General features: G+C 37.4%; 1 protein-coding gene across 2 annotated transcripts in view; it reads right to left on the bottom strand.

The window, feature by feature from the left end:
- Positions 1 to 2,988: 2,988 nt before the first annotated feature.
- LOC109071587 (protein strawberry notch homolog 2-like) overlaps positions 2,989 to 21,256 on the bottom strand; it is a 51,782-nt gene continuing 33,514 nt past the window's right edge. For both annotated transcript variants that reach the window (XM_042748902.1, XM_042748903.1), the window contains 27 exons: positions 17,658 to 17,804; positions 17,342 to 17,425; positions 16,961 to 17,060; positions 16,710 to 16,870; positions 15,455 to 15,588; positions 15,258 to 15,348; positions 14,985 to 15,128; positions 14,022 to 14,245; positions 13,780 to 13,933; positions 11,160 to 11,336; positions 10,971 to 11,068; positions 10,630 to 10,712; positions 10,354 to 10,539; positions 10,111 to 10,232; positions 9,885 to 10,016; positions 9,664 to 9,799; positions 9,288 to 9,400; positions 9,020 to 9,091; positions 8,823 to 8,931; positions 8,667 to 8,738; positions 8,414 to 8,557; positions 8,235 to 8,329; positions 7,115 to 7,207; positions 6,803 to 6,934; positions 6,609 to 6,685; positions 6,339 to 6,529; positions 2,989 to 6,221 (listed from right to left, as the gene is read on the bottom strand). In XM_042748902.1, the coding sequence (XP_042604836.1) occupies positions 5,431 to 6,221; positions 6,339 to 6,529; positions 6,609 to 6,685; positions 6,803 to 6,934; positions 7,115 to 7,207; positions 8,235 to 8,329; positions 8,414 to 8,557; positions 8,667 to 8,738; positions 8,823 to 8,931; positions 9,020 to 9,091; positions 9,288 to 9,400; positions 9,664 to 9,799; positions 9,885 to 10,016; positions 10,111 to 10,232; positions 10,354 to 10,539; positions 10,630 to 10,712; positions 10,971 to 11,068; positions 11,160 to 11,336; positions 13,780 to 13,933; positions 14,022 to 14,245; positions 14,985 to 15,128; positions 15,258 to 15,348; positions 15,455 to 15,588; positions 16,710 to 16,870; positions 16,961 to 17,060; positions 17,342 to 17,425; positions 17,658 to 17,804 (4,062 nt within the window). In that variant the 3' untranslated portion in view covers positions 2,989 to 5,430. The remainder of the gene's footprint in view (positions 6,222 to 6,338; positions 6,530 to 6,608; positions 6,686 to 6,802; positions 6,935 to 7,114; positions 7,208 to 8,234; positions 8,330 to 8,413; positions 8,558 to 8,666; positions 8,739 to 8,822; positions 8,932 to 9,019; positions 9,092 to 9,287; positions 9,401 to 9,663; positions 9,800 to 9,884; positions 10,017 to 10,110; positions 10,233 to 10,353; positions 10,540 to 10,629; positions 10,713 to 10,970; positions 11,069 to 11,159; positions 11,337 to 13,779; positions 13,934 to 14,021; positions 14,246 to 14,984; positions 15,129 to 15,257; positions 15,349 to 15,454; positions 15,589 to 16,709; positions 16,871 to 16,960; positions 17,061 to 17,341; positions 17,426 to 17,657; positions 17,805 to 21,256) is intronic.

Genomic DNA, 21,256 nt, shown 5'->3' on the forward strand with positions numbered 1-21,256 from the left:
GTGGTCCAGCACAGTTCTTCATAACTATTTTCATTTGTCGGTCTGCATCATAGCAGAAAACATTAGGAAACAAAGAACATACAAGATGTTTCTACACACCCCACCAACAGGGAACATTCCCAGAACTTTGGGTGACGCTCCGGCAAAGTTCCCTCAAAGTCATGGAAGAACATTCTTTAACAGAACGTTCATTCAAAGTGATCAGGTCTTTAATAACATTCCATCTGTTACAATATGATAAGCAAACTTAATGCACTCTCTAATGTAGCCTATACACATAACCAAGACAATAATTTTTTAAACCTTTACTGTCTTGATCATTCAGATAACTTAATGGGAATGTTAGCAAAATGTTCTTAAAACAAACTACTTTTATTAATTGGGCGGGCTGGCTGAAACACACCTCAGAGTGTTAAAACTCATAGGATACAATGACAATTGAATACAGTTGATGGGAATACTACATATTGTACTAAACAAGCAAAAACACGTCCTTCATAAGTAGTGTATCTTTGGCTCGGACATATGAATAGCATCACTGAAGAGAAATGTGGATATATGGGAAAGTCGTTTCTCGAAACCACAGTGAAACTACAATGCACGTATTGACTGAAACGAGTGGCAGAACCAGTAGAGCCAGATTAGGCTGAGTTTACTGCAGCACTGTTTCAATCTTTTGTCTCATTTCTGCGAATCGGTTCTTTCGAACAGAACGTCAAGGAACCGATTAAAGTAGCTACCTCCTCACTGCAAACGCGCTAAACATCGCTGTTGAACTTACTTGTCGGCCTATCAGTGAAATTCTTGGTTTACTCTGGTTCTCGGTTCATTAGGAGTCAGAAGATTAGCAAAAAGTCCTACAAACGGTTCTCCGTTCGGTTCAGTTCACTCGAGAATCACTTTTTCAGTACACCGATTCATTTCGTACGATTCTCTCAGACTGGATTTGTGAACTCGACGTGTTCATTAAAAAGATTCGATTCAAAAGATTCAACATTGCTATCGATTAGTTTATATATATATATTTTTTTAATGAACATCGGTTCTCATAATGTAATGGAAAAATTAAAATGAACCGACATTCACGCAGCTGTCAATGAGTCTGAATATTTTAAATGACTAAAAATGAACACTTTTTCTGCTCGTTTCTAAAAGGAAACCACTGTATGTTCACAAGACAGTGGTTTAAAATTGAGGACGTGTCGCGACGTATGCTTACTTAAAGCCTTACAACAATTAACGGTGTTTCTCTTATGAATGATATTAAAGTGCATCAACATTAGGCTATTCCCATTTAGCTGTCAACAAATCTGAACTTTGCTAAAAACATGATTTAACAGGGAAGCCGCGACAGACTTTAGGACCAATAGTTGTATTTTTGCGTCAAACAATCTGGCAACCCATACTACACGAAGAGCTAACTCAACACAGAGAAGCAGGTATAAGAATCATGTATAATCTAAAATATGATCTAAACCACAAGCTGTAAATTCAGAAGCAGGTCATGTTTACATAATATCACCAATTATTAATTTCCAGTCCAACAGCTTACATTTCAGCAAAAGGAGAACCATGACTCAGGGCCAACACAATCGATAAACACAACAAAGCAGAGCAGAGCAGAAAAGAAAAACACTCGACTCACCTTATGATGTGTCCGCTTTAAAAACTTATACTAAAATCCACAGGTAGTTCCGTATCGGAGGCCTTACAGGGCCTGGGACCTGCAGTTTTCTAATAAGGTTTCGTTATATTTCGCAGCACCTGATCGTGTACCTGTAAGCAGGGGGAGGAGTTTAATACAGGTGGGTTGGGCAGTTTCGTCACGAGGCTAGTTTCTATACCAAACACAGTGGCTTTTGATCTTATTTTCCATTATGTCCCACCAAATAATTGTGGAATGCATAGTGTCAAAATAACATCGAGTAAGTCTTTGTGGTAAAATAAGACAATTCTAATTTGAAGTTTAAATTGTTTTTATACTAATATGTGCTATAAAATGTTTTTAGAATTTTTCCCCTTTGTTATTTTGTCTAAAAATACATTTAGAGGTCTCTGAAAAAAATATTTTGAATTTTAGTGTAAAATAATTATTTTCCCTACGCTACAGCGCCCTCGTCCGAAAAGCGCGCTATTGAACAGTGTGGCCAAGTTCGCGATTTTCACGCGGAATTGGGATACTTTAACACTGTTACCGCGGGTTGTTTTTCATGTCCGCGAGTTGAAGCGACCCCAAAAACGTGTTATTAAGCCCCTGGAATGGGAATTATACCAGGGGAACCTCTGCAAAACAAAAACAAACAAACAACAGATTAAGTTGTGAAAATCTGGCAACCCTGCGCCTGAAGCGCGTAGCTGCTGCTAGTTTTCTGTCCCTCACCTAAACAAGATGCCAAACCAAAAATAAGGTAAGATTCGTTAAAATAACAGGAAGAGTACATATATTACGCAAAACAGCAGGCTACCATGAAATGCTTTGTTGTGCCACTGCATTTGCAAGTTTACATTTATAAACTTAATAAACTTAATGGTCCATGGTGTCAAGTGTAATTCAAAATGGTATGTAATTTAATTGGATTATGGCATTTCATACATTTACAAAAGGTATGGTGTTACAATGTTTCTTGACATTGGTACCAAGACTATGATATGGTATCATTTGAAGAAGTACCAGACAGAATCATTAAGATCAATTGTTGTCTACCAGAGGACAGGTGACCACTAGGGGGCCTTAGTAAACTTCCAAAGAGATGTCTTTTAAAAATTTGTATATTCAAATAAATTTATATTCAAACATTCAAAGCCACTAACCGGTTCAAAGCACAAACCAACATACTTATATACTTCTAGAAAAACATCAGCTAAGCAGTCTGAAATTAAAATATATACAATAAAATTATTTTGTTGTCATCAGTAAACTACAATTTTTGTATTGGCAACATATAACAATGCAACAGCAATTAAACACAAATAATCGCACAAACTGTGTAATCTGAACATTTTATTTAATTTTTTTGCTTTGTTATTAACAAAGTTTGTAATATGTTCCATTCTTTAGATACAAGTAGAAAACAATTTCTTTAAGAAACAGTCGAAAGGCACAATTTGTTTTTATTTTTTTGTTTTTGTTTTTTTTTGTACAATATATACAATTGGATCTAAATTATAAATAGGCCTATAGTAAATGACAAAAACATAAGAACACAGGACTAAAACAGTTCAAGATACATATATTGTCAGTAGCATGTTTTTTTTTCATAGCAATAAATTACGTAAATGCCATATTGATATAAAAGCGAAGCCAATGAATCGAGATGTTTACAGTATTGAACATTCCCATGAAGGGCTATGAGCAAACAAACATGGCAGCACTGGATCACAAACCACACAGAAACTCATTTATGCTGTTTTAGTGCAAATCATACACAGAGCAAGTCAAATGCATTTCTATTTAGTAACAGGTTAATTTGACTTTGTCCCAGTTTCATGGCCTCACCGTATAGTGCTTTCGTTGTATAAGACGCTTTATTAAAATGCATAACAGAAACTTAAGTCACATGTTCATCTTTTTGGGGAGGCACTGAGAAAGCTAAATGGATACACTGTGGATCACTTGTAAAGTAAAAACTATGTGAACTATTACGGAACAATTCAAATTCTTGTACGAGTATGTAACAATTATATGCAGGAGAAAGAATCTACATGTAATTTCACAAAAAAATAAAAATAATTTCAAGTGCAAATGTGGCTGAAAGAATTTCCCTTAATGAAAAGAATAAAATAAACTGTGCAGTAAATATGCAATAATGGCTAAATAAATAATATTTCATGTGTGAAATATGTCTTTAGGCAGACATTAAACATCTGGATACATTTTTATCAGATTTAAATAACTCATCGGACATAAATTTCATCCTGAGATAGGGAGTGGTTTTAACACCATAGAGCCATGAACTGTCGAAGTGAATATTTGGGTTTTTTCAATATTAACATCTGTGAAAATATCTAAGAATGAATCAATTGCATAAAGAATAAAGATAAACAGGAAAAAAGGAACAAAATATCAATAAAACAAAACATAAAAAATAATCTAAAACATGTCCCTTTAAAATTAAATAAGAATAATCAAGTAATTGTTACACACGTTACGAATATTAATATACATCTCTTAAATGAATCTCTTAAATAAGGGCTAAAATTCAACTGGATAAAAGTTTTATTGCCCCTTCTTGACTGTACCAGGGATGCATTTCACATTGCTTCAAACGAAGAAATCAGATTTTTTTTTTTTTTTTATCCATACTGGATTGTGAGGGAGAAAGGACTTTTTAGTTTCTAGGTCACAATGGAAATATTGTACTAAGAAAGGGACGAAGTGCGACAAAGTCCTTTGGGGTTAAATAAATCTAACACATCGTTACCGTTCTGTCAGGGGACAGCAGGAAAGACTGTTCTGTTCTAGAACAACAGAGAGACAGCTGCACAGGTCAGTGATTTGTAGGTAGTTACGCTCTCCTACTAGCACACTGTTTCAAGGCCTGATAAATAAAGGCAATAAATACGTTACAAACATCTGCACGTGAAGGGTACAGGAGTATGTTTACGTCTACATTCCACTGTCTGTTCCAAAGGCACATTTCGACAGTAGCCTGTTCTCTTGCTCCTCAGGTGAAAAAAGTGTTTTGTTTAGCAGAAGTGCATCATGGAAATATAAAGCTGATGATTGTTCGATGCAAAACAAAGCTTAAGCTCCTCGTGGTACGTCTTGCCTATGTGAGGCACGTACAACTTCAGCTAGGCCCACATGGAAAAAATGATACTACAGAAGAAAAAAAAAGAAAGATACTTGAGGTACCATTCCTTTGGGGTTCCTCTTGGTCGGCACTTTGGTAGAACCCTTTGGAGAACCTCTAGGCACACTTTCAAATGGAGAGAGTCAGTAATGTTCTATACGGAACTTACAGCTAGTTCCTTTCTTTAGTCTTTGAGGCATTTCAAATATATGTATCGGAGATCTCAAAAGAACATTTGAGGCACCTTCAAAGGTGCCTGGAGCTTCCCCAGAGGGTTCCTCCAATGAGGAACCAAAATGGTACCTCAAGTGCCTTTTTTCTCCTGCATGCTCCATCTTGAGCCAAATATACTGTACGATGTGGTATGATACAACCGAAACAAAACCCAAGATTTTTGGTAAATCAATACTCGTAGAAGCCCCAGTGTATACAATTCAGGATGGCGAAACAGGGATGACTATCCTGTCGGGATCATACTCGACTGGAGAACAGAGCGAACACCAAACTTCCTCCCATCTTGTGAAGCAGAATCTCATGCTTGTGGAACCGAGACCGATGGCGGAGAAGGACGCGGGCAGTGGTCAGACTACAGCCCTGAGTGTGTGCGAGCTTACAGGAGAGTCCGACTGGAAAGCTCTCACTCGGGTTGTTGGTACTTAATGACAGAGTGGTGTGATTCTGTTCCACCTTGCAGCATGCTGTTCAACACCTCTCGTACGTTTATGATGGCTTCAGAGCTGCAGTGGTTGTTGGGTAACGGGAGCATCTGTTGGTCCGTAGGGGGGAGAGAGACGAGCGGCGAGGAAGATGGTGTGAGCGAGGGAGTGAAGTTGGACAAGGAAGAAGAGAAGGTATTTGGAAAGACCATGGGTACCGATGACGAAGGTGCATCTGAGGAGGAAGAGGCAGGGATAGTCTGACTAAGGGGTGTTATAAATGAGTTCAAGGACATTAGCATGTCTAACAGGTCTTTGTCCCGTGCTGAATTGCTTTCCTGTATGGCCTGGCTCTCCTGCTGCGGCTGCTCTTGAATAAACTCAAGGTTGAAGTCGTCCACCGTAGGGTCGGCTTGCCTGGAGAGGTTGTCCACACCCAGGTCAGCTTGAGTGCTAACTTGGGAGGAGGACGAGGAATTGGGAAGCGTCAAGTCCAGGATTTCTTCCAAAGGGTTTTTAATGGAAGGGAATGAGGGGAAGGAAACGTATGGGGTTGGTAAGCTGGGCATGTTGGGGGGTTGCAAAGTGGTGAACAAATTCGGGGTGAAGAAGTCTTGAAGCTGACGCTGTGCCATCAGCCTCTGTTGCTCCTCGGCCTGACGCTGCTCCTGAGCTTGCTGCTCCTTCTCTCGACGTCGCTGCTTTACCTCTGCATCCATCCTCACCAACTCCTGACGCACCTTTGAAATGCAGTTCTCTGGGATCTTGATACCTGGGAGAAAGAGAGGATATCCAAACGGCTGTAGTGGTTACCTTTTTGGATATCGGACCAGAGCATCATAATCTGCTAGTCAGGAACTCCTCAGGAAGGGGTATCAGGTTGACTCACCAACTTGTTTGCTGCTGTCCTTGGTCTTGAGGCGGACAATTTGGAGAATGCTGGAGCTGGTGATGTCAGCGACCACATCAGACACGCGCTTCCAAACGCGGAGCAAAGCGCCACACAACATGTGATACTGACGCAATCGAGTGCCCATTAAGCACTCCTGACCCTCGTCTACCTTTTTGCACCTCCCGTTCCTGCAGGAAACATGCATACATGTTAGAATCTCTTGGCTCAGTTTGGCTAGTACCAAGTCGGGAAGGTCTCTTTTCTCACCAGTTAGCATGGCTGCATTTCCTGAAGGAGAACGTGAACTGGTTTTCCCAGCTATCCCGTGCCTCCTCCGGAGTGACCTGAAGCAAGAGTAGAAAACATCACTTAAACAGTGTCTTAGAACGGTAATGCTCACTAGATGGCAGCTCTGCACATCATTTTTAATTTGAATTTTTAATCAGTACATTTGAACCCACCTTGCGGTATTTATGTTGGAGGTTCTCAAGGCTTTCCGTTTGGGCCTGCTTGCCGATGTTTGGTTTGTAGATGATCATGTTGCGCTCCTGGCCTTGCACGGCTAGCAGCACGCATGGATAGTTACCTCTCAGCTGCAAACGAGACAGGCACAAACATGCTCATTGGCAGAGTAAGCTACGGAAGAACTCTAATGACACATGAACCCTCCTTTACCCCTGAAGAGAAAGGTTCTTCCAAGGAACCATCTTTGTTACTAAAAGGAAACTACATGCAAATTTGGAAAGATGAGAGTTTTTTGTTCATATACTCACTTTATGGGATAAATAGAAGCCTTCATCCGGGTTGCTGAGAGTTTGGGCCTTCTGGAGAGCCTCCAACCATGGCATACCTCTATCTACACTTATCTGTTCAACAAAACAAAGAGTTCTGTCAGAGATAATGTTCATCAGTCATGTCCACAGGGATGTAACGATTCTCTCAACTCACGATGCAGCATGAGTAGTTTTTAATCTAAATTAGACTGTAAAATTTCGAAATTTGAAGCAAAGACAGAATGGTCTGACTTTAGTTTTGTGAAAACTATACATAAAACATATCTGAAGGAAACAGCAGAAACCCGTAAAAGCTTCATTCATCTTCGGAACACAATTTAAGATATTTTGGATGAAAACCAGGAGTAAACAAAAATAACAACTTTATTTAAGGAATTGTTGAATAAAGTTGTTATTTTTGTTTTCTTCTTGTACAAAAAGTATTCTCGTCACATTAATAACGTTACGGTTGAATCACTGATGGCAGATGGAGTATTCTGACGATGCGTTTCATACTTTCATTGACCTTGATACTGTTATTTATTTGGCAGTCTATGGGACAGTCTCAAGCCTCCCGGTTTTCATCCAAAATATCTTAAATTGTGTTCCGAAGACGAGCGAAGCTTTTATGGGTTTGGAATGACATGGGGGTAAGTGATTAATGACAAAATGTTCATTTTGGGTTGGAGTAGCCCTTTAATATGCATCATTCAGAGGCATGGTGAAAAGAAAATACCATGTAAACTTTTCTAAAAACTCCTACTCCAATTGTATCGCGATTTGTTTTGCATCGCAACCGAATTTAATCATCACATATTTCTGGATATTCCAAATATATGCAAAGAGAAAAGTCTTGCAGTGTGGTTTATTCTCGGGCAAGGAACCACTTACGGTAATAGCTGTTAAACCAGTCCTCATTGCGTAAGCTCTCAAAACAAATTTGCTCTTGGTGGAAGGGATGATTAGCGTGTTTTCAGTGTGCGTCACGCTTGAAACTCCTGTGCCTTAGGCATGTTTTCTAAGCTCAACCATTTAAGAGCTGTTTTCTATGAACCTCTCTTTGTAAGAATCTATGCAACTTTGCGTATCTTCAACCTTCAACTTTTTAAAAAATACTGACCTTGTACAGGATAACTTGACCATCTTGAGGATTTCCCGCTGTTAGAAACTTCTCCTGTGTTTCTTCATAAATCTGATCGTTGCCTGGTGCCAGATCTGAGAGAATGCAGATATTTGGTTGTCATCTAAGCAGATAAATCCAACGTAAAGTACCATACCAACAGAAGTAGTGCTTCTTACCCAGTATTCCCATATCATATTTGCCCTCTTTCTTGTCCTTTTCAATCAAGTAGTCGAAATTGTCTGTAAAGTACTGGAAGAGTGAGTTCTGTTTGTGCACCTCTAGGCCCAGTATCCGGTTGAGGAACTTGCTGATATTGCAGTCTAAAACAAAGACGAGTCACATGATGTGGGGAGATATGTGATTAGCATGTGAGGAAATATGTCACGTGTGTACAAAACAAATGCGATATGTCTCTTATGGAAACCTTACCTTTTTCAGTGCTGATGCCCAAGCGTGACTGACTGCATAGCATGCCTACGTCCTTCATACCGTGCTTCATGTCTAAGATTAGAAGGCAGTGGTGGCTTTTGTGAGATCAAGTTTCAATCTTAATGTGAGTAAGAGGAATGCACAAAACCAGTTTACCTCTGAAGAACATGGCGTCACCACCAGGATAGTCCTGTGGAGGGGGTACCTTGCTTTCGATCTGACCAAGGATGGCTTTGGTAGTCTTATCTAGAGCTTTGGTGCCATACTATGAGGAACAGCCAAAACAGACCACGGGTTAGTCCATGATTTATCGGAGTATTTTTAGTAGTCACTGTTGTATGTCAGATACTCACTTTATTTTCAAAGTTGTATTTGCTAAGGTCTCTAGACTCTGTGGCCCTCCTGTCACCATGAGTCAGAGCTCCCTGTGAAAAGCAAACACGTCGGTTAGAAATATCAGGACCAAAGTAGTGAATTAAATGCAAGGTTTTAAGTATAATTATATACAATTAGTATTTAAAATAAATGTATACTAAATATATACTGTATATATTAGTAATTACAATTTTTACATTACTGAGATATGGAAACCAACTAAGAGTTAGCATGTCAGGGACGCACCAAACTCTCCAGCCTCTTTGCCACGATGGATGCAAATCGTCGCTCGCCGGCCAGTTCGGAGATGAGGAAGATGTACTCTGGTGCTGTGACCTGATTGGAACGATGAGTACGACCTGAAGAACAGAAAGTGTTGTCAGCTAGTTGTTGTGGTATAGTGACACTCTTTATGGGAAGAGAGCTTTGATAACAGAGGTTGTGGCTTGGTGATGCAGGTGGAATTATTGACGCTGTGTTTGGGTGTTTACAGTGTAACCACTTTTCACAAGCACTTGTGATCTAGCCTGGAGCTGGAAGACTGACCCACTTAGAGTAAACAAAATAAATAGTGCATGGCCACCAACATAATAGGTGACATTAGGTAATGCTGCCTTCTCACCAAACTGCTGGATGGCCCTGTCTGCACTCCAAGGGAGCTCCAGGGTCATGTGAACCCTCCGACGCTGATTCTTCACCCTTCTGTCAGCCTGAAGTGAGATCCCAGAACTGGCCGCTTCTGATATGATGGCTACCAACTGAAGGGAGTAAAGTAAGGTTTTACTGGATGCACCAAAAGAATCAGAGCAGAACGGTTGGAGATTTCCTTTTTTTAAGATCTACCTTCTCTCCATTCATGAAGCGATCTTTCTCTTTGATGTTGATTTGGTCGATAGTGTGGCTCTGCTCAGCGCGAGACTCATATTGGACGCTGCCGTCAGGTCGACGCACCACTCGGCCTTTGCGTCCCGTCATCTGGGTGTATAGACACAAAGAATGTTCAGCACTGGGACACAACCTTGTTTTGAGGTGTAGCTATGTATAGGAATATGAATACTTAAATAATGACCTCTGATACTTGTTCTGGACCTCCAAACTTATCAATGAGCTCATCCAGTGTGTTAAGAGGTAGTTCTTTTCCCAGCTCAGCGATCTTGTTGAGAAGCCCTTGTTTCTTCTCCTCTAACCGTGCTAAGGAAGGATAAAAGCGAAGATCAATTGCTTTCGCTTACTTCAAAGGTGCTGTAAGTGAAAATCATCAGGATGCGTGGAGATAATATGAGTTGCTTCATGAAATACACAGTCAATGTACCCATTTGGTAGCTGGTTTGATCGACGAAGATGACATCGTCATTGTTGTCTTGGACTGAGTCTGGCGAGGAGTTGGAGTCGCTATCCAAGACGTCAGACTCTGTGCTGCTGTCATCGCTGATGTTGATCACTCCCGCTACATAAGTGCCGTGCCGGGGTTGCTTTGGCTGCCGTCCCCGTGGCTTACCTGTGGAAGAACGTTCAATCAAAGCATGAAGATAAAAATGAAGACCGCCAATGTATGGACATTCATACTAAAGTGCGAAACACAACTCACGTTTCCTCTTGTTCCCCGCTCCTTTTTCTCTCATCTGCTTCTCGGACGGAAAGTGTTTGAGGACCAGCGACTGAAACACACCCCTGAGGAACACAAACACATGCAACACACAAACATATGTCAAAAAAGTCTTTTTTTTGTAATGGCTGATGGACTCAGGAAGTGGTTATTATCAGATGACACTGGGTTTCAGAATGATGCATGGCCTGTGAGACACAGTAACACATATTGAGAAAGCTTTCTATCATTGTGAAACCACAAGAGCACTACTCTGGAAAGAAGTAGTCATAAGGTGTCCATATATTTCAGAAAGGTTTCAATGATGCCCAAAATTCACTTACTCGGCAGCAGAGACAAATCTGTCCAAGTGTCCGTCGTTTTCGTCAAGGACTTCTCTGGTTCGAGCCTCACCTGTTGACTGTAGTCCTATCACGACACACTAGAGAGAGGAGAAACAAAAAGAAGTGTAAAATTCCTATAGCAACACATATAATCATTAGAGAAAGGTCAGGGTCACTGATCTGACTGACCTTTCCTGCTTCCAGCTCCTTTTTGGCCAGTTCCACAAGGCAGCGAACCTTGGCGGCGATGCAGAGGTATTTAAAAAAACGCTGGTGGGACGACCAAAACTGACCCCACAGGGATTTCGTGGAACTCATGCAGAGCTCGTCAGCGGCCTCCATGAACTCGACCAAAGCTTCCGCCCACTGCAGATGAGATATCAGATTTATGTGTCAGTGCAGTGCAGATACACAGCAGGGCTGTCACAATACCAAAAATCTAGTAGTCGGTAACAATACTATTAAAAGTACACGATACTCGATACCAAGTTGATGGCAAGGGGCAAAAAATAACAATAATACTTAAACATTATCTTCTTTATTTAACATTACAAAATCACAACAATAGTGGCACTTGGCCTTCAAACACTCACAGACGAACACACACACACACACACACACACACACACACACACACACACACACACACACACACACACACACCTATACTCTGAATGCAAGCAGTAGTTTAAATTTACTGACATACTGGCACGCCTAAAATATATTTTTTAAAACCATTAAGATAAACAATAATTATTTAAACCAGTAATATTAGCCAATAATGTTAATAAGGATAATCTGCGGATGGATACACAACGAATGAACAAGCTGTAAGCTGTCGGACAGTCATTAACTAGTAACAATCTGGTACTAGTAACAAACCCTTTTACACAGCAGAATGAGCCACTTACAGACCAATTTAGATACTTGTGTTGCTGTACTTTATTTAAAGAAACAGTTCACCCAAAAATGACAATTCGTTCATCATTTATTCACCAAACCTATACACCCTGGTCACTCTTTTTCATATACTGAAAGTGAATGGAGACTGAAGATGTTAAGCTTCAAATTGACCAAAATGTTAAAGTATTGTAATAATGGTTCATATTGGTATTGCACTGTATTCAATGTCTGAAGCCACACTTCTCCTCTGCTGCAACTTCATCATTTCAGGGGAAGATAATCAGTGAACAGATACATTTTTAGTCTTACATTGACTTCAGAAGACTGGGAATATACAGTCTGAGTGATACTGGCTACTTTTGACAGCTCTAGTCCCTATTCTCTTCCCTTCTATTTTTAAAGAAAAATATATCAGAAGATTTCAATATAAGCCAAGAGGAGACTAGGTTTTCTTTATTATAAAAAACTTGACTCTCACTCTCTCGTGAACACGAGTACGACAGTTAGCCGAAGCTAGAGATTACACTTTATACAGTTTTAAATATGGATATTTTTCTTACACAAACACATCACTTCAGAAGGCCTTTATTAACCCCCCTGAGCCATGTGGAGCATTTTTAATGAAGGATGGATGCACTTTTGTGGCCTCCAAAATCTCGACCCCCATTCACTGCCATTATAAAGCTTGGAAGAGCCAGGACATTTTTTAACCCTGTAACGCGTACGATCACATCGGTGTGATTGGAACGTTCAGTGCATATTATCCAGTGTTTTCAACCATATAATGCTTATTTTAGGTTTCAGAGATTTAAATACACATACGTAGTGGCAAAATCATTCATTTATAGTTTGTAAAATACATGCTGATGTCTATGGAAGCGGCAATAATGATCCTTAAACAAAATATAAGCTATTTTACTGATAATCATATACATATTGTGTAGGTAACTATAAAGTTTACTTTGATCTTTTCCCAGTTTACCGGAGACTTACTTTAACATCTTTTGGGAGTAGAGGATGAACTTGCGTGTTGTAAATCCCACAGTTCGGATTCAGTGTGAACTAAAGCCCGGTTCAGACTACACAATTTTTTTTTTTACGACAGTCACTGTGCCAGATCACACGATTTTGACTCCAAAAATCTTGTCGTGTCGTGAACAAGAAACATCAGACTACACGTTTCTACCCGAACATTCTTCGCTTGCCGTCTTTAACGACTTGCGTGCTGCCATCGATAACGCTGAACTAGACAGTTGGTGACATGAGCGCAAACAAACAATGGCTAGCAAACAGCGTGTTCTGCCCTGTCTTGTCATCAGGAAAGCCCAAAAAGAAAGAAAACCTGACAGTGGACACAAATCTGGATTTCATGAAGAGGACTGTCAAAGAGAACTGAGGTGAAATAGTTTTTAACTGAACTTTTCCACTCTGATGCGGTAATCCCTCGAGAAAACATCATAAATGCAGGAGTATTGTAGCCATAGATCCACAAACATTTCCTCCATTGTAAAATTACACCTAGCTGGACTGATACCGTTGTCTCTCTTCTGTTTCAGCATCTTTGAAAGCATGTACAAAGGCGCTTCTCTGCTCCTTGTATCCCGACGCCCATTGTCATTTACGAATCCCTACGTCAAGCAAATTGTGCCAAAATCGTGCTAAAATCGTGTACTCTGAAGGCGATACATAACAGTCGCCTAAAAAAAACTCACTCTGGGGGCTCAGCTAGTATATTTTAAACCCACGTGTCAAATGGTTAATATAACTCTGATTGTACACCCTGTACACCTGGGATGGCTTGATGGTGAGTAAATCATGGGGTAATTTTTATTTTTGAGTGAACTATCTCTTTAAAGTAAAAGTAAGAAGAATAGTTTGGATCTCTGGGATTCTTCTCATAACTCACAAGTTTAGCAGCTTTGTTGTACACAAGTTTGAAATCTTCATCCAAACTGATCTCTTCTATGCGGAATGAGACTCCTGAGAAGCTGAGCTGGCGTGCGATGTACATCCCGCTGACCTTCATATCCATTGCAACGATCTCCATGGCCCCCACGCCCCTATCAATGAAGAGTACATTCAGATTACATATCCAAAAAGGACTGTTTTCATACTTGAAAGCTAGCAAGTTCGTGCTCCTTTACAAACCTCTTCTCAATGGCGTGGAGGAAGTCGTCAAAGGTTCTGAAGGGCGTTCCCTCTCCCCAGATCCCCAGGCGGCTCATGTAGATCATGTTCTTTGGCTCAGAGGCACCTGTGGCACTGGCGTATACCACTCTGGCTGACGGTAACTTGTTCTGCAGATCCAGCACGGCCTTGCCCATCTTTGTGGATGTTGCGTTTTTGGCTTTGTGGCATTCGTCAAATATAATCTATGTCTATGGTCAAGGGTAAAAACTTCACTGTTCACACTCATATCACCCACATATTTTGCTGAGGATTGTTAAAACAAAACGAAACCAAACGTTCAAAAAACAGAAGTTGCAATGGGGCCTGCATATATCTTAAAAGAAAAAAAAAGAGATTTTATAGAATGTATTTTAACAGTAAGAAATAAAAACTGTGTTAAACAAAATAACTTTATAAATAAATATTATAATATAAATAAAATATAAATAAACATTACATTAAATAAGTAAATTATACATGATACATAAAATGCACCACTTACAATACCAATGTTACTTAAAAAAAAAAAAAAGTAGTATACAAAGAAAACAGTATTGAAACTGGAAATAGTGTTTTAATGCCGATTAGATAAAAATAAATATGTAAATTAAAACATTATACATTATTTTTTATATTTAATATTTTTTATATAATAATATTACATTTTATAAATAATAATAATAATAATAATGAAAAGTATTACAAATATTTTCCATATTTGCATTTCGTCTTCCGTTTTTTCATTTTTCAATTTCCAGAATTGTAATAAATATTTACATTGTTATTATTTGTTATTATATGTATTATTGTGATAACACTGAATTTTTAATAGTGCTTTAATTTTTGGAAACAACATGTATTTTGCAAGGAATTTAAGGCAACACAAAGTTAGCAAACCCCTGCCAACAAAATCTATTTATGCACATAGAATGTGAAGGATACAACTCCATCAAAACCCGGCTCACACCAGTCTAAGATCTGCTTCAGGCGCGTTCGGAGTTGGCCGCCCGCCTGACTCTCCCCGATTAGTGCAGAGTAGGTCGCAAACAGGACCCCTTCTGAGGTAGCTGTGTCTCCGTACTTTATCTGCATGGAAAACAGTTAGAGTTAGACGTGTTGAGAAAAGCTACGGGGAAAGTCTGTGAGAATGTGCATCACTGGAAACGTGATCTCCGTTAAAAGGGCTGCCATATTGAGCTGCACAGTAATAGTGACCTTATTCAAGGCATGCACTTGTATATTGGGTGCACCGATGTCTTGGAGATCTCTCTCTGCGTCATATTTCAGGTCATTGGAGACGCTGAACCTGGAGGAGAGATGAGAAGGATGAGGCATCAGATCTAGAGTCGGTCTTTGTTGTGGAGTCAACGGTGCGAGTTTTGTAAGGCTTGACGGATCTGGAGATCCCTTACCATAGTGCTTTCTTCCTTCCCTTTAGGTAGTTTTCTAGAATGATGCCAGCCACTGTGCGGCCTTTGCCCACTCCGGCGCCATCCCCTATGAGGAAGCCAGCCCGCTGGTTGTTCTGCAGAATCACTTCATGTTGCTGTAGAGTGTTATAAAGAAGTTGATATTAATGATTAGAAACAATAAAATATTTGCAAACAATCAGTCTGATACTGAGTTTACTATATCTTTATGATAGAACTGCAGGGGCGTTTGTGAGATTATGAGAGAAATACCAAATGCTGAATTGAATAAAAGTGTATAACTTTTAACATGCAATATAAAATTAAGTTAAAAAAGGTTTGTTTTAATTAAATGTTTTTTGTTTGTTTTAATTAATTATTCCAAATTACTAACATTTGATAATGTCATGAAATTCATTATATGTAGCATTAATTAAAGTCTCAGAGGGAAGTTTATAGTAAATAATGTCCCTCATAGAAGTTTTGACAGACATATACTGTACGTTTGGGAAATACAGCCTTAATGAACTCTGCAGGATATTTATACAGTATATATTTTTTTTGTTGTAAATCTTTCAAATGGAACAAAAATAATGAAAAAAAAAATACAATAAGTAACACAAATGACACAATAAAACATAATAAATAAATATATAAATAAATGCAGGATCTAAACAATTTATAAATTCTTTTAAATAGCCACAAAATAAAACATTAAATAATACAATAAACAAACAAATAAATGCACGATTTAAACAATTTATAAATTATTTGTAAATAGCCTCAAAATAAAACAATAAATAAATAAATAAATAAATAAATAAATAAATAAATACAGGATTTAAAAATTCTTTGTAAATAGTCTGAAAATAAAACAATACATAAATAATACAATAAGTAAAATAAATTTCACAATAAAAAAAGTAGGATCTGAATTTTTTTTAAATGTTTTATAATAGCTTCAAAGTTAAACAATACATAAATGAAAAAAAAAATGTATAAATAATACAATAAATAAAACAAATCAAGCAATAAATAAACAAATAACTTAATTATGCAAATTTTTAAATCATTTGTAAATAGCCTCTAATATATATATATATATATATAGTATATATATATATAATATATATATATATATATATATATATGTTTTTTTTCTTGTGTGAAAGAGTTCAGTCCATTATTTTCTTTTAATGTTTTGTTGTGCATGTTGTTTAACTAAGTGGGAGAAGAAAGGCAAAGCTGGTTGGGGTACCTGGCAGGTGTAGATAATGGCCTCCAGCTGCAAGGCAGAGAGCTGGCCGCTGTTTATGGTGGTCTCTGGGATGGACAGGGTGTAGGTGATATCTGGAGGAGGTACGCTGGACAAAGTGTTGGTTTCCACCACTCGGTCTGGATGGGATATTCCTATCTTGGCTAAGATAGCAAAACAGAAAGCGAAAATAATTTAAATCCTCCAGTAGGACACGAATAGCCATAACATGCATTCCTAAAATCAATGCTTACATTTAGAGGGTCTGTAGTCTGCATAGGTGTCAACATGACCCAGCTCTTCTGCCTCTTCCACCTCGACTTCCTCTTCCTCTTCTGGCTGTGTTTGGGGTCTCTGTGTAAACACATGATATGATTGAGAAGAAAAACAGAAAGCAAAAGACTTTACAGAGACACTGAAATCTCATTTACATGTTAAAAAAATCATATTTATATTTGTATACAAATATTTTTGAATTACATTTTTAGTATGCTTTTATTTAAATTATTTTATTTAAACTCATTTATATATAATAAAATTGTATTATTGTAAAATTGTATATATAATAAAACTACAACCACTGCTACAGTTTTTCTAAAAATATATATTATTCATTATTAAAAATATACAATTACCTGATAACCTCCTATGGGTGGTGTATTAATGATAGCAGTGATGTCATCTAACGAGTTTAATCCTTGAAACCTGTTAGAATTCAACTGAAGAGGAAAAAGAGAAACAAAAGAGAGTGAAAGAAAAAGTTAAAGCCAACAGAAAGATCACATGGTTTACTATCAGAGCGGGAACAAAGGTTCAGTTCATGCGTGTGTCAATCACAGGTGTGGTTTCTCATACTACGGAAATAACATTCGGCATATATGCCAAAAATGACTGGAAACCATTGGTTAAGTTCAGCATTTGGAATAAGTGTGTGTTAGGAATTAGCCTCACCTCTTGGACTGATGCTGGTGTTTTGATGTCCCATATCGTGGGCACGTTGGGAGGCATGTCAGTATTAATTAAGTTATTAACGGTGTATTCGGTTAAGGAGTCGGTCGGAGGGGAGAAGATCGACAGATCATCCAGACAATGGAGGTCCTGAGAGAAAAGAAAAGAAAAATAATTCATCAATCGCTATTTTACTTGCTGACCTGGTCCAAAGTAATGCAAAAAGTTTACAAAGAAACTAAAGGTGTGGTCACAAAATTAGCGAAAAACGCTAAATTGTTAACATTTGAAGATGTCATGAAATACATTATATTTATCATTAATTAAAGTCTCAGAGGGAAGTTTATAGACCGTAAAGTTTATAGAACAACTGTGAAGGATAGTTAAAATGAAACAATAAATAATGAAACAAAACAATAAATAATACAATAAATAAAACAAAATAAATTGAATAAATAAATAAATAAAAATTGATGCAGAATCTAAACAATTTAAAAATTCTTTGTAAACCGCTTCAAAATAAAACAATAAATGAATGAAATAAACCAACAACAAAAAAGTCAATAAACTTTTTTTTACACAAACAAGTGGAAAAAATAAAAATTAATGCAAGATCTACACAATTTAAAATTCTTTGTAAATAGCCTCAAAATAAAACAATAAATTATATATATTTGCAAAAAATACATATATATATATAAAATAGATTACACTATAAACAAATAAATTAGCCAAAATAAATAAATAAAAAATTGTAACGAAATTGCAATAAATACCCATTGTTCGTGAAGAACAGAGATAAGCCACAGTAGCCACTTTCTGTTTGTCAGTGAAACTCCGGGTTCCTATTGGAATGATTGGATTTTGACGAGAATTTCGACAAGCAACAGTAAATGTGAGCACACTTTAAGAATGAAACTTCTTAAGATACAGTATCTGGATATGAAACACATGTTGATAACAGACCAGAATGTGGTGGAGATTGCGGGACGAATTATGCTGTTTAAACGGTGTAATTTATCCGGTTTCACCATAAAGCACCGTACGCATGAGAGTTCAGATTACTGTGAAAAAAAATAACAACAAATAAAACCACCAACAACCAACAAAATAAATAAGAAGCACAAAAGAAGAACATAAGATATTACACAACACGCAAACAACACTGCATTATGCTTTGGTTGTGAAGGACAATGCACTCAGCTAATCAAAGGCTTTTGTAGTAAAAGAGTGCATGTGTGCGCTAGTGGAATGTATGGGGGTTCTGAAGGGGCTCAAGATGCTCTTTGCACAGCCAAGATTTTCCAAGAACTCTTCACTGTTCGAGGAAAACCAGTGAGTGGTAAACAACCAGGAACTGGAGGGTGGCCAGGGGCTGTGGTATTCGATCCATTTCATTAATAGGAACCATTTTTCGGTGTGAGTCAGATTAGGGCTGACCTCAAAATGAGCTGTTTACAGTTTAAAATATGGCTTGTACTGCTATAATCATATATCACAGTGCTTTAGTTCCTTGTATTCTTTGTGCATGGATATTCAGAGCTGTATCAGAGCTGCTACGAAACATGACTTTGTTGCAGTAATTAAGGTGTGTATATGTTTGTGATGCTAGATGGGTCACAGCAGTATTGTGAGAACCTCGGAGCTTGACTGCGTGCTTTTTCATAAAGATGAAAGGTTTAAAAACAAATGCATGCTAGTTCTGTTAGAAGCCACAAATTCAAAGTCATTGTACTTCCTCTATACTTGATTATGGAGATTATAAACATAGATTAAAAGCAGCGACATGAAACTGAGAGCAGAAAACTCGGCCATCATGCATCATTTCTTTTTTTTTTTATCTAAGGGCTCATCCATATCAACAAATATGTAACAATTAATTATGCATAATTACGTGCAAGTAACTCTAAACCAAACCCTAATCCTAACCCTAACCAAATATTAAGGGTACATACATGTATATGTGTGTGTGTATATATATATATATATATATATATATATATATATATATATAGTATATATATATATATACACACATACAAACATACACACACACACTTACTATTTGGTTAGGGTTAGGATTACTTGCATGTAATTATGCGTAATTAATTGTTATTATAATAGTAAGTACAGGTAACGTGTAACAAGCACACCTTAAGATAAAGTGTTACCTAAACATCTTGAATTTAATATCCATAATCTTTTAATATATTTACACACACACATATAATATTTAATTTTTTTATTTTATATAAAAATGTCAATTGTAATAAACATCTTTAATTTAATGTCCATAATATTTAATATATTTACACACACACACAAACTTTTTATGAAATATAGATGAAAATTTTCACATTTAAAAGAACAGAATTCGCCATTATATGCATAATTTTTTTCTCATCCATATCACATTTTTTTAAATTTTCAATTTAAAAAACTTATTTTTAAAATGTAATATTTAAAAATGTAAATATTATATATATATATATATATATATATATATATATATATATATATATATATATATATATATATATAATTTTATATAAATTATAATTGTAATACATTTAAAAGATAAATCATTAAAATTATATAATAATCATACATAAATACCCTTGAATATGCTGGATTTCCAACTGTTTCCAACTTTCTTAAATTGACTGTCATTTATTGGAGCAGTGTTTATTAAAAGTCTAGGCCTAAATCACACTATAATAAGTCGAGTGTTTAAGCAACAGTCTGTTCCTGTCTCCAGGCAGTGGTTAAGTTGTCTTTCCGCATTCAAATGATGTTGCTCATTGATTTCATTGTGCTGGGAAGGATGAAGTGCTTGTGGAACAAGAATGACTTGACAACGGAAAAAAACACATTTTTATGCCCATATATAGAATGGCAACATTTCAGGAGAGACCTGATATAGACCATCTCAGCACTGGATTCACTCCCACTGAAAACCCAAGAAGCGCTCGATTCAGGAGTGAAGGTGCTGCCAAAACCATCAGCCAGGTGGATTCTGAAACCTGAGGTCACAGCCTGCCCATTTACTCTGATCAAACGACTGTGGTCGTGATTTGCTGTCAGAATCGTGTTATAACGCATTTTATGCTTGCTTTGATCTTTTGAAGACATTTGCAGAGCGCTGCCAAATGGAACAAAGAAATCCCAGAAGTCAACTTGATTCCAAAAATGAGAGAGAAAAAAAAAAAACTAAAATTGCAGTTCTCTAAGGGGAATGACTTTTGATATTGTTTAGCAAATGGCAACGGCATAATTTGACTTTGTACATTCTCAGGCAAACCACAAGGAACAAGGCGAGACTTCCTGGAAGGCCAGGCCGCCTTCTCTCTCTCCACTCCTTTTCTCCACTGCTGAGCCAGCAAACAGGGATTCCCCCACTTCAGGATGACAGAGTGGCATCGGATTGATGAATGTTATTAATATTTCACTTTTCCTGAAATGTGTTTGCTTAAACAGAGCATCAAAGCAAAATATGCTGACTTTTCCATTTGTTAACAAAGAAAAGATGTTGAGAAATAACTAATAAATGAGAACCGTTTAAGCTGATTTTTTTCTTCTTTTAACAGATTTACGATAAAGGT

This window comes from Cyprinus carpio, chromosome B22, assembly GCF_018340385.1.
Source record: "Cyprinus carpio isolate SPL01 chromosome B22, ASM1834038v1, whole genome shotgun sequence".
Classification (NCBI taxonomy): Eukaryota; Metazoa; Chordata; class Actinopteri; order Cypriniformes; family Cyprinidae; genus Cyprinus; species Cyprinus carpio.